The 12668-nt window shown below is 42.1% G+C and overlaps 1 protein-coding gene across 1 annotated transcript; it reads right to left on the bottom strand.

Annotated features, from left to right (window-relative positions):
• Positions 1 to 9082: 9082 nt before the first annotated feature.
• Positions 9083 to 10090, bottom strand: LOC115966622. Its single transcript, XM_031085822.1, has one exon. The coding sequence runs from the start codon at positions 10088 to 10090 to the stop codon at positions 9083 to 9085; it is 1008 nt and encodes a 335-aa protein (XP_030941682.1).
• Between the last annotated feature and the right edge of the window lie 2578 nt (positions 10091 to 12668).

The raw sequence follows: 12668 nt of genomic DNA, 5'->3' as shown, positions 1-12668 counted from the left end.
CCTCGGAGGAAAGGAAAGTCCAACAGTGGACTAGGATTGCCTCCGGCCAACTTGTGGTCCAAGTTGAATCTGGGCCGTGAATTGAACATAGGACCCATGTTCTAGGATGTGGGCCATGTGACATTAAAGCAGGTTGCATGTGGAATTGACGCTCAATTGTACGCAACTAGTAACTACACAAGTTCCCATACTCGTGCTACCTAGTACGGTGGCACCTACCTAGTACTTTGGCTGAACTATTGCCATCAGTCTACCACGCTTTTTTGTTTTTGGGTAAAATTTAGGCATTTGAGTATTCCCGTCAGCTCATTTAAAAGATTTCATCTATTTTATATCAAAAATCTATTTTTTCTATTTTACATTATCATTTTTACAAAACACTCACATCAGTTCATCTATTCTATCATCCCTTTTATTTAAATAATCAATTTACTTAATTATTTTATTATTTCTCTCACCTCACCATTTTTAATACGCGCTCTCTCTCCCTCTCCCTCATATTTTCTGATTTCTCTCTCTCTCTTCTATCTCTCCATAGCCAGTCTCTCCCTCTCGGTCTATCTCTCTCCCTCTTGGTCACAAACCAATCCACATCATCACAGCTCTGATCACAAGCATCGATCCACAGCTCCGATCACCGATCCACAGCACCGATCCACAGCAGCACCGATCCATAGCTCCGAGCTCCGATCAAGACCTATACCCACGAGCTCCGACCAAGCGAGACCCACGAGCTCCGATCGTTCCGATAAGTACCGATCTGTCTCTTTTTTGTTTTTCCGTTTGGGTTTGTTTGTTTTTCTGTTTGGGTTTTTATTTTTTTTTTTATAGCAAGTATATCTCTGTGTTGGTTTAAGCACCGATCTGTCTCTTTTTTGTTTTTCCGTTTGGGTTTTTTTTTTTTTTTTTTTTTTTTTTTTTTTTTTTTTCGTTTGGGTTTATTTGTTTTTCCGTTTGGGTTTGTTTGTTTTTCCGTTGAGGTCGTTGTTCACAGAGAAGAGAGAGAAAAATTGGTGCGAACGAAAATTAATAAAAAACTAAATACACATGCTACAGTGCCCGTGTAAATTTACACAGGTACTGTAACTCATTGAAAATTTTAGATGATTATGCATGATTTTAGCTGGACTGATGTAGTGTGTTTTTTGCTTCAAAATATGTAAAAACGGTCAAAATGTGTATTTTACACATTTATACACAATTATGCAAGAGCTGATGTGAATGTTCTTATATTGCTTTGATCTTGCATAACTATTGCTATATATCATTCTTTTGTGGATTAATTGGTTTACTGAAACTTATTAGCAGAGATTTGCAATGGCTATGGCCATGAATTATTCTTTTAAGAGTAACCTCTTTTTTCTTTTATATTTCTTTGTCCTGTAGTTATATATTTTGAAAAGTTGGGTTCTTTTTAGACATTTATATTGAGATTTATTTGATTTTAGATATCATTCTTTTGTATACTAACTGATTTTCAGAAACTAACTGGAGAATTTGCAATAGCTATGGTTATGGTACTTATGGATTATTCTTTTAAGGGTAACCTCATCATAGTTAAGAGGTTAAAAAGAGCCTCTTTGTAAATATGCTCTTCTTATTTCATTTTGAACACTAGGATGAAAATATGAGATATTTTTCTCATATCTTAGGATTTGAAAGAAGATTGTTCAAGTCAATACAAATTTGCTTTGAAGGTGAACCTTGCAATGCAAGTGATTTACTTATAAGAAGCTTGTCCATAATGCAAGTAAAAGAATAAAAGATAAATTATAAGGTCATTTAATATACTCAACTTAGGCATTTAACTATTACATTAATTATGTTCAATAAAGCATTCAAACATTATTTTAGTGCACATGCGTATGTACAAAATTTATCACATAAATCCAACAAGTTCAATTAAAAACTAAAGCAAGTACTAACAAACTAGTTATTTGAAAAAGTGCATTATATATATATATATAGCGATTTTAAAATATTCTTTTTAAAAATTACAATTAAACATTTGATAAAATTGTAGTTTGACAATTGAGCTATTGATCTAAAATTGTTGTTTCAATGCAAATTGATGAAGCGTAAATTCGTCATTTAGAGATAGCAGATGGAATGGACCTTCAGCCCGGGTGATAGTGTCCTCAAAGTGGTCACCGGTGTGGTGCCTGCCATAAAGTCTCTGATGCCAAAGTCAATATCAAAAAGTTACTGATGAAAGAATAATGCAATATCACAAAGCGAGAGATATATCTGAAAAGTATCTAAAAGGTACCTTGTGTTGGTGATGTGAGAGCCTTATATATAGGTTCCCTTGGTTTCTGACCGTTGTGATTAATAATGGGATGTTAATGCCTTTCTTGGTTATGCCTCCTGCATAATATGGGGGTCTTAATGTGCTTTCAACGGTCTGCATAGCTGTTGTTGTAATCGTCCGAGGTGTTATTGGTGATATTGAATGGGCCTGATTCCCTCGTCAGCGATGGAGGCACTTGTTTCAGTTCATCCATGAGGATGATTTTGTCTGTAACGTTATGTTCGTCTGTAGTTGGTTTCGTCAGTCCCATTAGTTGCCCCTGGATTCTGTGGTCGTCTTGACATGTCACGGCGATCATGGAAGGTGAAGAGGTTTTTATTTTTTATTTTTATTTTTAAGACCTGTAAGCAACTCTTTTTGGGACTTTGTGTCGCATTAAATGCGTAGTGGCGGCTCTTCATAGGGAGTGGCCACGTGGCGCTCTTTGTCTGGTGGGGTTAATGCTCCGCTTTGTGGGACTATGGCGCTTCTCGCTGGTTTTCAATCGTTTTTGAGCCTTGATTTAAAACTTCTCCTCTTCTAGTTTCCTTTACTTTTTCAAAAAACAAAACAAAAAAACTTCCAAACACTGTTCTAAGCGATTTTTTCGAACCTTCATTCTGCCAATCTTCTCTAAACCAGTGTGCTGCGCCTTAGTGCTTCGCTGTTTGTTGAGGTATGTTTTCCCTTACATGTTTTTACCTTTCCCTTCTATCTTACTGTAATATAGCTTCTGATTCTCTTTTTTCTTTTCTTCTTTTGCTTTTTGTTGGTCTTCGATTTTCTTGGGGATTCAGCTTGTGTTGTCTCCCTTTGCCTCCTCTTTCTGTATTTCCATGGTTAATAGTTCTGAGGTTAGGATAACTTGCCCATTAATTTCTTTTCTTTTTGCACGCCTAGGAGGGTCTTTGGGCGTTTTTCCACATCTAGAGAATTTTGTCTTTGAGGGCAATTGTCTGAGTGTTGTTTTGGGCGACTTGCTGCCTTTGCTTTGCCAATCGCTTAATTGGTTCGAGGGTCTGGTGAGGGAGAGAGAGGTGATGTCTGAGGTTAGGTCTAGCGGCCTCGAGACTGGGTTATCGTCTAACGATGACCCAATGGAGGGAGATACAGCCGTCTCTGTCCCTCGAGAGGTTAGGGCTTTTTATGCTCTCGGGGAGGTGTGCGGTTTGGACGTCGACACTGTGAGTAGATTTAAGGATAGGTTTCAGTTTCCGAAGTGGGTTCGTGTTCGTCGACCTAATGACGAGGATAGGGCTTGTCATTTTTTTCCAGGTGAGGTCTGTTTTTATGAGTCGGCCTTCACTTGTGGGCTTAGGCTCCCCGTCCACCTGTTCCTGATGGAACTTCTAGCCCATTTTGGTATTGCTCCTGGGCAGCTTATGCCCAACTCATGGAGAATTGTGGTCAACTGTATGCAAATATAGTTGGCTACCAACGGAGACATGATTAGGGTAGGTGAACTCACCTACCTATACCGTTTGAAAGAGTCAAAGGAGTATGGATACTATGAGTTAGTCCATTGGGAGAGAAGAATAAGGATTGTTAAGGGTTTACCTTCATCCTTCAGGTATTGGAAATCGTAATTTTTCTTTGTGTTCGAGGATAAGTTTGAGACTCAATCTAGCAGGGATTGGGGCGATATCCCGAGGTTGCTTCGTCGGTGGGGAACCCTGACTTTAGGTGCATCGGTATTTCTCCCCGTCGTTTCAATTTTTTCGCTTTTGCTGTTTATCGTTGCTGACTCCTTTATTTTTTATATGGCACAATTAAGAAATGGCCTAAGCTTAAAAGTAGGCATAAGGAGCGTATTGAAACCGTGATAGGATATGCAGAGATGATTGAAAGTTGGGACGATCTAGTTGATCCTCGGACCCTTGCCTTTTACAACCTTGGACCTGACCCGTCTCCTTACGTTCTTCGTAACCTCGGTATTGAAGGAAAAAAGAGTAAGTATTGACATCGTCAGTGTTGACTCTTCTCATGTACACTTTGGGTTTTCTGTTAAGTGTTTTTCTCTTGCAAAGATGACGACTAAGTTCAACAAGGATATGTACGCGAAGATAAGGTCCAAGAAGGATGAGCCGCTGTCAAACATTGGGAAGAAGACGGTGCGCGTTACCGAGAAGGGTCCTTCCGTCACTCCCCTTGGCTCCGTCACTCCCATAGTTTCTGTTACTGAGACGATGAGGACGGCTTCTCCAGCCACGTCGGTAGAAGAGATCCCTGCCCCGGGTTCCAAAAGGCCGCGTGTATCTGGTAAGGAGAAGGAGAAGGTTGATTCTCGGTCATCCACTATATGGGATGATGAGAGATTGGCAGTGGACAGGGCTCATGAGGTCGTGACTGCAGCAGACTTGAGGACCCTCTCTGACATGCCTCTTAACGAGGTTGTGTCTCGTCACATCCATAGGCTCGTTCAGGTAGGGTGTTAACTCCCTTTTTTTTTTTTTTTTTGACGACTTAAAAACTTCTTTCCAGATGTTGGGGGAAAGTCTTCACATCACCTTTGAGTATTTTACTCAAGAGGCTAAAGTGGCATCCTTAACATCTAGGATGGAGGCCTTGGAGAAGGAGAATTTCGAGTTGAAGAAGAATTTAATTGTTTCTATGGACAATGCTAACTCTTTAAAGGCTAAGGTCAAGACCTTGGATGACGACCTTAGAGTTGAGCGCAAATTGACTCTGGAGAAGGACGAGTAGCTCCTCTTTACCAAGGAAAAGCTTAAAACAATTGCTGCCAGATCAGTTGAGGCCTTCCAAAATACTGACGAGTACAACACAGTACTTTTTAGTTGGTACTTCAAAGGCGTCGAACTTCTTAGGAGATATCTGATCAAGCATCCTACTGGGGTCGACATGGAAAGTTTGGACCTGGAGGAGGTTGACAAAGAGATGGCGACAAACGAAGCTGCCTAATCCTCTGCTTCAGAAGGGGATGCCCCTGAGACTGCTACTGACACTTCGGCTGGCGAAAATTCTATTGTTGGTGCCTGACTTGATTACTTAGAAAAATTCTTTTTGTTTTTGTGGATGCCCGTCATGTTTTGGGCCCTTTTTTTTTTTTTTTTTTTTTTGTAAACCTAATTTCAAAACAATTACTTGTTATCCTGTCTTGAGGACAATGTTTGTGGCCTAGCGTTTATGGGTCATTTTTTTTTTTTGGTTTAACAACAATGGTAATTGCCCTTGGTTTTTGGGCTTTTGATTGAATTTGCTGCATACTTACTTGTTCATCAAATGCTTGAGCTATCTTACATTCGTCCATACCTTGTACTTAGCATAAATCTTTAGCTGTGATTTTCTCCCCCATTCGTCACTGATTGGCTGCTTAGTCTGCAACTCACCATCCTTCAGAGGGGCTTGGATACAGCCTGAGCTTTGTTTTGATTTGTTGTAGGGTTCTTGTCCTTTTTTTATTTCTTTTTTAATTTTTTTTTTTACGTGGATTCGTCGGTATCTTGCATCCGTCAATCGGAATCTTTGTTACTTGCACCCACTAAAGGGTTGTGCCTGCGTCAGTGGCTTACGTCCGTCAAGGCGGAGTCTTATTACTCGACTTATACCCATTCGAGGGGTTTTGTTAGGGTTTGTCAGTAACTTACATCCGTCAAGGCAGAGTCTTGTTACTTAACCTTTTGACTTACACCCTTTCAAGGGATTTCGCTATGTTTGCGGCTTTGTTAGTAACTTACATCCGTCAAGGCGAAATCTTGTTACTTAGCCCTTTGACGTACACCCTTTCAAGGGATTTTGTCATGTTTGTGGCTTTGTTAGTAACTTACATCCATCAAGGCGGAATCTTGTTACTTAGCCATTTTGTGGCCTACACCCATTAGAGAGATCGTCAGTAACTTACATTCGTCAAGGCGGAATCTTGTTACTTAGCCATTTTATGCCGTACGGTTGACTAGACCTGCTTACATAAAGACATTGGATGAATAATTTTTTTATTAATTTCAAGAATGAATATATTTGTTTGTCACATCTATTGGTGGTACTTCTTCAAATGCTCAATGTTCCATGGTCGGGGGAGTCTCTGTCGGTCCATGGTTTCCAAGTGGTAACTACCTTGCCTTGAGTAGTGAATGACTTGGTAAGGTCCTTCCTATATGGGACCCAACTTTCCTTGGATAGGGTCTTTAGTTGTTGTGGTGGTCTTGCGTAGGACGAGGTCACCTATGTCTAGTTGTCTGAGTTTAACCCTCTTATTGTAGTATTCGGCCATCTTCAGCTGGTACTTCGTCATCTTGTTGGAGGCTTTGTCTCTTACTTCGTCCAAACAGTCCAGGTTGAGTCGTAGTTCATCGTCATTGCACTCTTCATTAAACGTCTCTCGCTTGATGCTTGTTACTCCTACTTCGACCGGGATTACTGCTTCAGTGCCATAGGTAAGCCTGAAGGGGGTTTCTCCTATTGGGGTCCTTGCCGTGGTTCTATAAGCCCACAGAACATTTGGTAATTCTTCTGGCCAGGCACCCTTCGCATCGTCTAGCTTGGCTTTGATAATATTGAGCAACGTCCGATTTGTTACTTTCGTCTGTCCGTTTGCCTGGGGACGCCCTGGGGACGAGAATTGGTTCTTGATTCTGAGGTCTGAACAGAAGTCTCTGAAGTCTTGGCTGTCGAATTGCCTCCCATTATCTGATATAATCGTCAAGGGAATCCCGAACCTGCAGATTATATTCTTCCATTCCGAATTTTTGCCTCGGTGATTGTTGCTAGAGCCTCTGCCTCAACCCACTTTGTGAAGTAATCAATAACAACTAGTAGGAATTTTACCTAACCTTTACCTTGGGGTAGTGGACCTACGTCGCCCTATTCTTGGTCTTTTTAGCTTCTTCTGTATTCTGAGGGAGGTGCCCATCTTGGAGGAAAGACATAATTGGTGTCATCCAGCTACTTGCGCTCTAGATGGTGAATGTTGGGACCTCTTCAATGCTGGGGTACTTCTGGACTTCCATCGCCAGGTCCATTCTAGTCTCCCCTTTTTCTGACGATGCTAGCTTCGAGACTTCGTCTGCCCCCATATTCTAACTTCTTAGGATTTGTACAAACTCTACTATATCCAACTCCTGAGTCAGATGTTTCGTCAGCCTGAGGTATTTCTGCATTCTCTCTTCCTTTGCTTCGTACTCCCCTCTGATCTTCTCGATCACTAGTTTTGAATCATTTTGGACTAATAGGTTCTTTGCCCTAAGCGCCTTTCCAAGCCTCAATCCCGTCAATATCCCTTCGTATTCAGTTTCGTTGTTAGTAGCCAGAAATTTCAGTTGAACTCCATACTTAAGCATCTCTCCGTCGGGGGTGGTTATGGCGACCCCTACTCCCCCCCTCCTTTGGGCTGACGAACCATTAGTTTGTATCGTCCATCGCTCAATTTCATCGGTGAGGCTGTCTTCGTTTGGAAAAGTGAACTCTGCGATGAAGTCTGCTAAAGCTTGCGCCTTGATTGCTGTTCTGGGATGGTACTCAATGTCAAATTGACTAAGTTCAATCGACCACTGGACCATTCTTCCAGCTGCCTCAGGTTTGTTCATTGATTTCTTGATTGGTTGGTTCGTCATCACGAAGATGGGATTTGTTTGAAAGTATTGCCTTAGCTTGCGTGAAGCTACTATTAATGCAAACACGATCTTTTCAATCCGTGGATACCTGGACTCAGCCCCTTGGAAGGCTTGGCTAACGTAATAAATTGGGAGCTGCTTCTTGCCTTCTTCTCTAATTAAGGCTGCACTCACTGCTGAAGCTGACACTGTCAGGTATAAATATAGGTCTTCCCCTTCTTTGGATGGGCTTAGGAGGGGTGGAGTACTTAGGTAACGTTTTAGTTCTTGGAACGCTGCTTCACATTCGTCGGTCCAAGCGAAAGCCTATTTCAAGGTCTTGAAAAAGGGTAGGCACTTGTCTATAGTTTTGGAGACGAACTTGTTTAAAATTGCAATCCTTCCTGTGAGCTTCTGGACTTCGTTGACGGTTCTGGGCGATACCATGTTGATTATGGCTTGCACTTTCTCGGGGTTTGCTTCTATTCCTCTTTGGGACACCATGAATCCCAAGAATTTCCCTGAAACTACACCAAAAACACACTTACTAGGATTCAACCTCATCTGGTATTTTTTGAGGGTGGCAAATGTCTCCTTTAGGTCGTCTAGATGTGTGAGCTCTTCCTTGCTCTTGACGAGCATGTCATCTACGTATACTTCCATGTTCCTGCCAATCTGTTGCTGAATATTTTGTTCACCAACCTCTGATACGTAGCTCCAGCATTCCTTAATCCAAAAGGCATTACCTTATAACAATAGCGTCCTTGACTCGTGATGAAAGCAGTCTTCTCCTGGTCTTCCTCAGCCATCCTTATCTGGTTATATCCCGAGAAAGCGTCCATGAACGTCAGTAACTTATGCCCGGCGGTAGAGTCCATAAGCTGGTCTATCCTCGGTAGTGGGAAGCTGTCCTTCGGGCATGCCTTGTTCAGGTCTGTGAAGTCTACGTACATCCTCCATTTTCCATTTGCTTTCTTCACTAGGACGATGTTTGCGAGCCATTCAGGATAATACACTTCCCGGATGAACCCTGCCGTCACTAGTTTGGTAACTTCATCTACGAGTGCTTGATCTCGTTTTGGGGCGAAGATTCTTCATCTTTGCTAGACGGGTTTCCGTTTCGGGTTCACATTCAACTTATGCTGGATGACTTCTGGAGCTATGTCCGGCATGTCCTCGTGGATCCATGCGAAGACATCTAGATTTTCCTTGAGGAATTGGATGAGTCTTGTTCTCATCTTAGGGCTTAGCGTGTCCCTATCTTAGTCGTCTTGCTCGCTTCCCCTTCAGCCAGTTCTACTGTTTCCAGGGCTTCCATTTTGTCTTCTTCCTTCTCTTTTGCAGCCAGGACGACATGATAACACTCTCTGGCCAAGACTTGATCTCCTTTTACTTTGCCGGCACCGTTATCTGTTGGGAATTTTACCTTCAAACAATAGGTGGATGTGGTCGCTTTCCATTTGTTGAGCGTGGGCCTCCCAATGATGACATTATAGGATGAGGGGCAGTCCACCACTAGGAAGTCTAACTGATGGGTCAACTCCATCGAGTAGGTCCCCACAGTTACTGTCAACGTCATTATGCCCCTGGGGTATACCCTGTCTCCGTTGAAGCTGACGAGGGGAAAGTCAAATAGGCGCAGTCTCCTTGGATCTAGCTTCAACTGCTGGTAGGCAGGGAGGTAGATGATGTCTGCGGAGCTACCATTGTCCATGAGGATCCTTTTGGTATTGAATCCTTCTATATTCAGTATTATAACCAGAGAGTCATTGTGGGGCTGCTTCACTCCCGTGGCATCCCCTTCATTGAAGGACATGTCTTGGTCTGTTCGTTGTTGCTTGAACGGAGGTATTGTGTGGATACTATTTACCTGCCTTTGGTGTGCTTTCTTGAGGGATTTAAATGATCCTCTTGAGAAGGGCCCTCCTATAATTGTCTTTATCTCCCCGATCATATCCTGTGGAGGTTGGGACAGGCGATCGTCATTTCTGGAAGAGGACCTATGCTGGCTCTTATTGCCGTCCCTGAACTTACTATATTTCCCCTTCTTCACATATTTCTGTAATTGCAATTTCCTTATCAACTCCTCTATTTGCTCCTTTAGGTCCATATAGTCTTCTGTGTTGTGGTCGTGATCTTTATGGAATTGGTAATACTTGTTCTTATCACGGACGTTAGGGGATGAGTGTAATGGTCTTGGCCATTTGAGATAGTGCTCGTCCTTGATCTGCGTTAAAATTTTGTCAACAGGCATAACTAGAGGAGTGAACCTTACTGTTCAAGGATCTTTATCATCTTTTCTTCTGTTCCCGTCATTGTTCCGACGACCAGGGTGCTCCCTCTTTTGACCCCTACGCTCGTCTTCCTTCTTTGCCTTGTCTCCTGACTTCTCTACATCCTTTATAGTCGCTAAAGTATCTTCAGCATTCATATACTTCTGGGCTTTCAGGAGCATTTTCGCCATCGTCTTTGGAGGATTCTTTGCGAGGGAGGCCATGAGATCTCTGGATCTTAATCCTGCTTTGAAGGTCGTCAGCTATACCTTGTCATCAGTTTCATCCACCTTCAGAGTCTCCCGAGTAAAGCGTTTCACGTACGACCTTAGAGTTTCCTTCTCTCCCTGCCTAATAGTGAGTAAGTGGTCTGCCGGCCTCTTTAGACACTGCCCCCCTATGAAATGACGCAAGAAGGTATTGCTCAACTGCTCGAATTTGTCCACAGACGAGGTTGGTAATTTTGTGAACCATTCCCTTACAGCTCCTTTGAGAGTGGTGGGAAAGGAACGACATAGTATCTCGTCGGGTGGTTGTTGAAGACCCAGAGTCATCTTGAAAGTATTAAGGTGATCCTGAGGGTCTTTGAGTCCATCGAACGGCTCAAGTTGAGGTAAGCAAAACTTCGACGGTACGGGGCATTCAAGTACTGCCGAGGTGAAAGGCGAATCCGTGGCCCTTACCATTTTGTCTACGCTTCGGTCTGTCTTCTCTTTAATGGCATTCCTCAGCTCGTCCATCTCTTTCCTCATTTCTAGAAGGAGATTTGAATTATGCTCGTCCGGAGTAGGTGGCCTTTGATGAATACTCCTCCTATGGCTATCCCCTTCTCCCTCCATGTTATCTTTGGACTGGTTCTCCTCTTGTTGAGCCTGTTGGACCTGTTGAAGCCGTAACTTCATTTCTTGATTTTGCTTAGTGAGTTCTTCAATGGTGGCCGCAAGGGCTTGAACTTGCTAGGCCAAGGCTGTGGAATCTGGATTGAGTTCCATCTGAATATAAAGGTTTGATGGAAACTACGTTCTCAAATATGAATCTAAAAATGTCGTCCCCACAGACGGCGCCAAACTGATGAAGCGTAAATTCGTCAGTTAGAGATAGTAGATGGAACGGACCTTCAGCCCGAGTAATAGTGTCCTCAAAGTGGTCACCGGTGTGGTGCCTGCCACAAAGTCTCCGATGCCAAAGTCAATATCAAGAAGTTACTGATGAAAGAATAATGCAATATCACAGAGCAAGAGATATATCTGAAAAGTATCTAAAAGGTACCTTGTGTTGGTGATGTGAGAGCCTTATATATAGGTTCCCTTGGTTTCTGACTGTTGTGGTTAATAATGGGATGTTAATGCCCTTCTTGGTAACGCCTCCTGCATAATATGGGTCCTTAATGTGCTTTCAACGGTCTGCATAGCTGTTGTTGTAACCGTCCGAGGTGTTATTGGTGGTATTGAATAGGCCTGATTCCCTCGTCGGCGATGGAGGCACTTGTTTCAGTCCATCTATGAGGATGATTTCGTCTGTAACATTATGTTCATCTGTAGTTGGTTTTGTCAGTCCCATCACAAATTACTAAAATTAACCTTCAACAAATCAAAATTTTGGAGAGGTCAATTTTTTTTAATAGAATCAAATTTTATTTAAGGTGTTAAAAGATTTTTTTTAGGGTGGTCAAATTTTTTTATTTTTTATTTCCTAGGTTGGTCAACAACCCATATTAATTTAAAATTATATATATTTTAAGGTATATAATTTTTTTCCCAAGTGAGGGTGGTCACATGACCACCCTCACCAACACTTAGAGCCACCCCTGGCTTCGGTGACAGGTGACAGTGGTCTGGTGGCCAGAGTTGCCACTTCGGCTACCGATATCAGGGGTTTGCCATTATCACCATTTTGACAACATGTGTCGACAGATGGTCATTGGAGTCGTTGTTCTAATGATAGGAGCTGGCGGTTCGAAGACATTGCTAAGGCAACCAGTGCTGGAAGTCTGATAACTGAAGTCGTCATTTTGTCCTTTAGTGTAGGTGGTCTGCTGGCCAGAGACGCCGTTTTGGCCACCGGTGCTAGCACTCTGGTCACTAGAGACACCGCTCGGTGGTTGTCAACAATTCTTTTTAGCCTTGATTTTCTTTTATTTTTGTATTTCCATATTGCTATGTACTTGCTTTAGCTCTTAGTTGCTAGTGATTGCTATATGAAATTTGGTTAATCACGTACATTGACCTAGTTGTTAGTTTTAAATTAGAAGTGATTCAGCCTATAAAATGGTCTATGAGGTTCTAAATATATGCTAAGGTGTTATTAGCATCATTCCAGTCGATGAACAATAACACATTTGGTAAAGAATGTATTCAATTTATGAAATTCACCACCCCAATAGGTTTGGATGCATTTTATTTTGGTGGAAAATTGGCGTTTATCCATAAATTGAAATTGAATAAAAATGGCAAACACATCTGATTTCAAGAAAATTGAAAAATACCACATATAGTTCGAATAAGTGTCAAGATATAATACAAAATAGCGATGACCATCACTGGAGGGCACCGGAGATGG

The sequence above is a fragment of the Quercus lobata genome, chromosome 11 (assembly GCF_001633185.2).
Source record: "Quercus lobata isolate SW786 chromosome 11, ValleyOak3.0 Primary Assembly, whole genome shotgun sequence".
Taxonomy (NCBI): Eukaryota; Viridiplantae; Streptophyta; class Magnoliopsida; order Fagales; family Fagaceae; genus Quercus; species Quercus lobata.
This window is presented reverse-complemented; position numbering and strand designations above follow the sequence as displayed.

What these genes read in the sequence shown, in the direction of transcription:
- LOC115966622 (XM_031085822.1), bottom strand. Translation starts at nt 10,090, where the DNA reads ATGCCTGTTGACAAAATTTTAACGCAGATCAAGGACGAGCACTATCTC.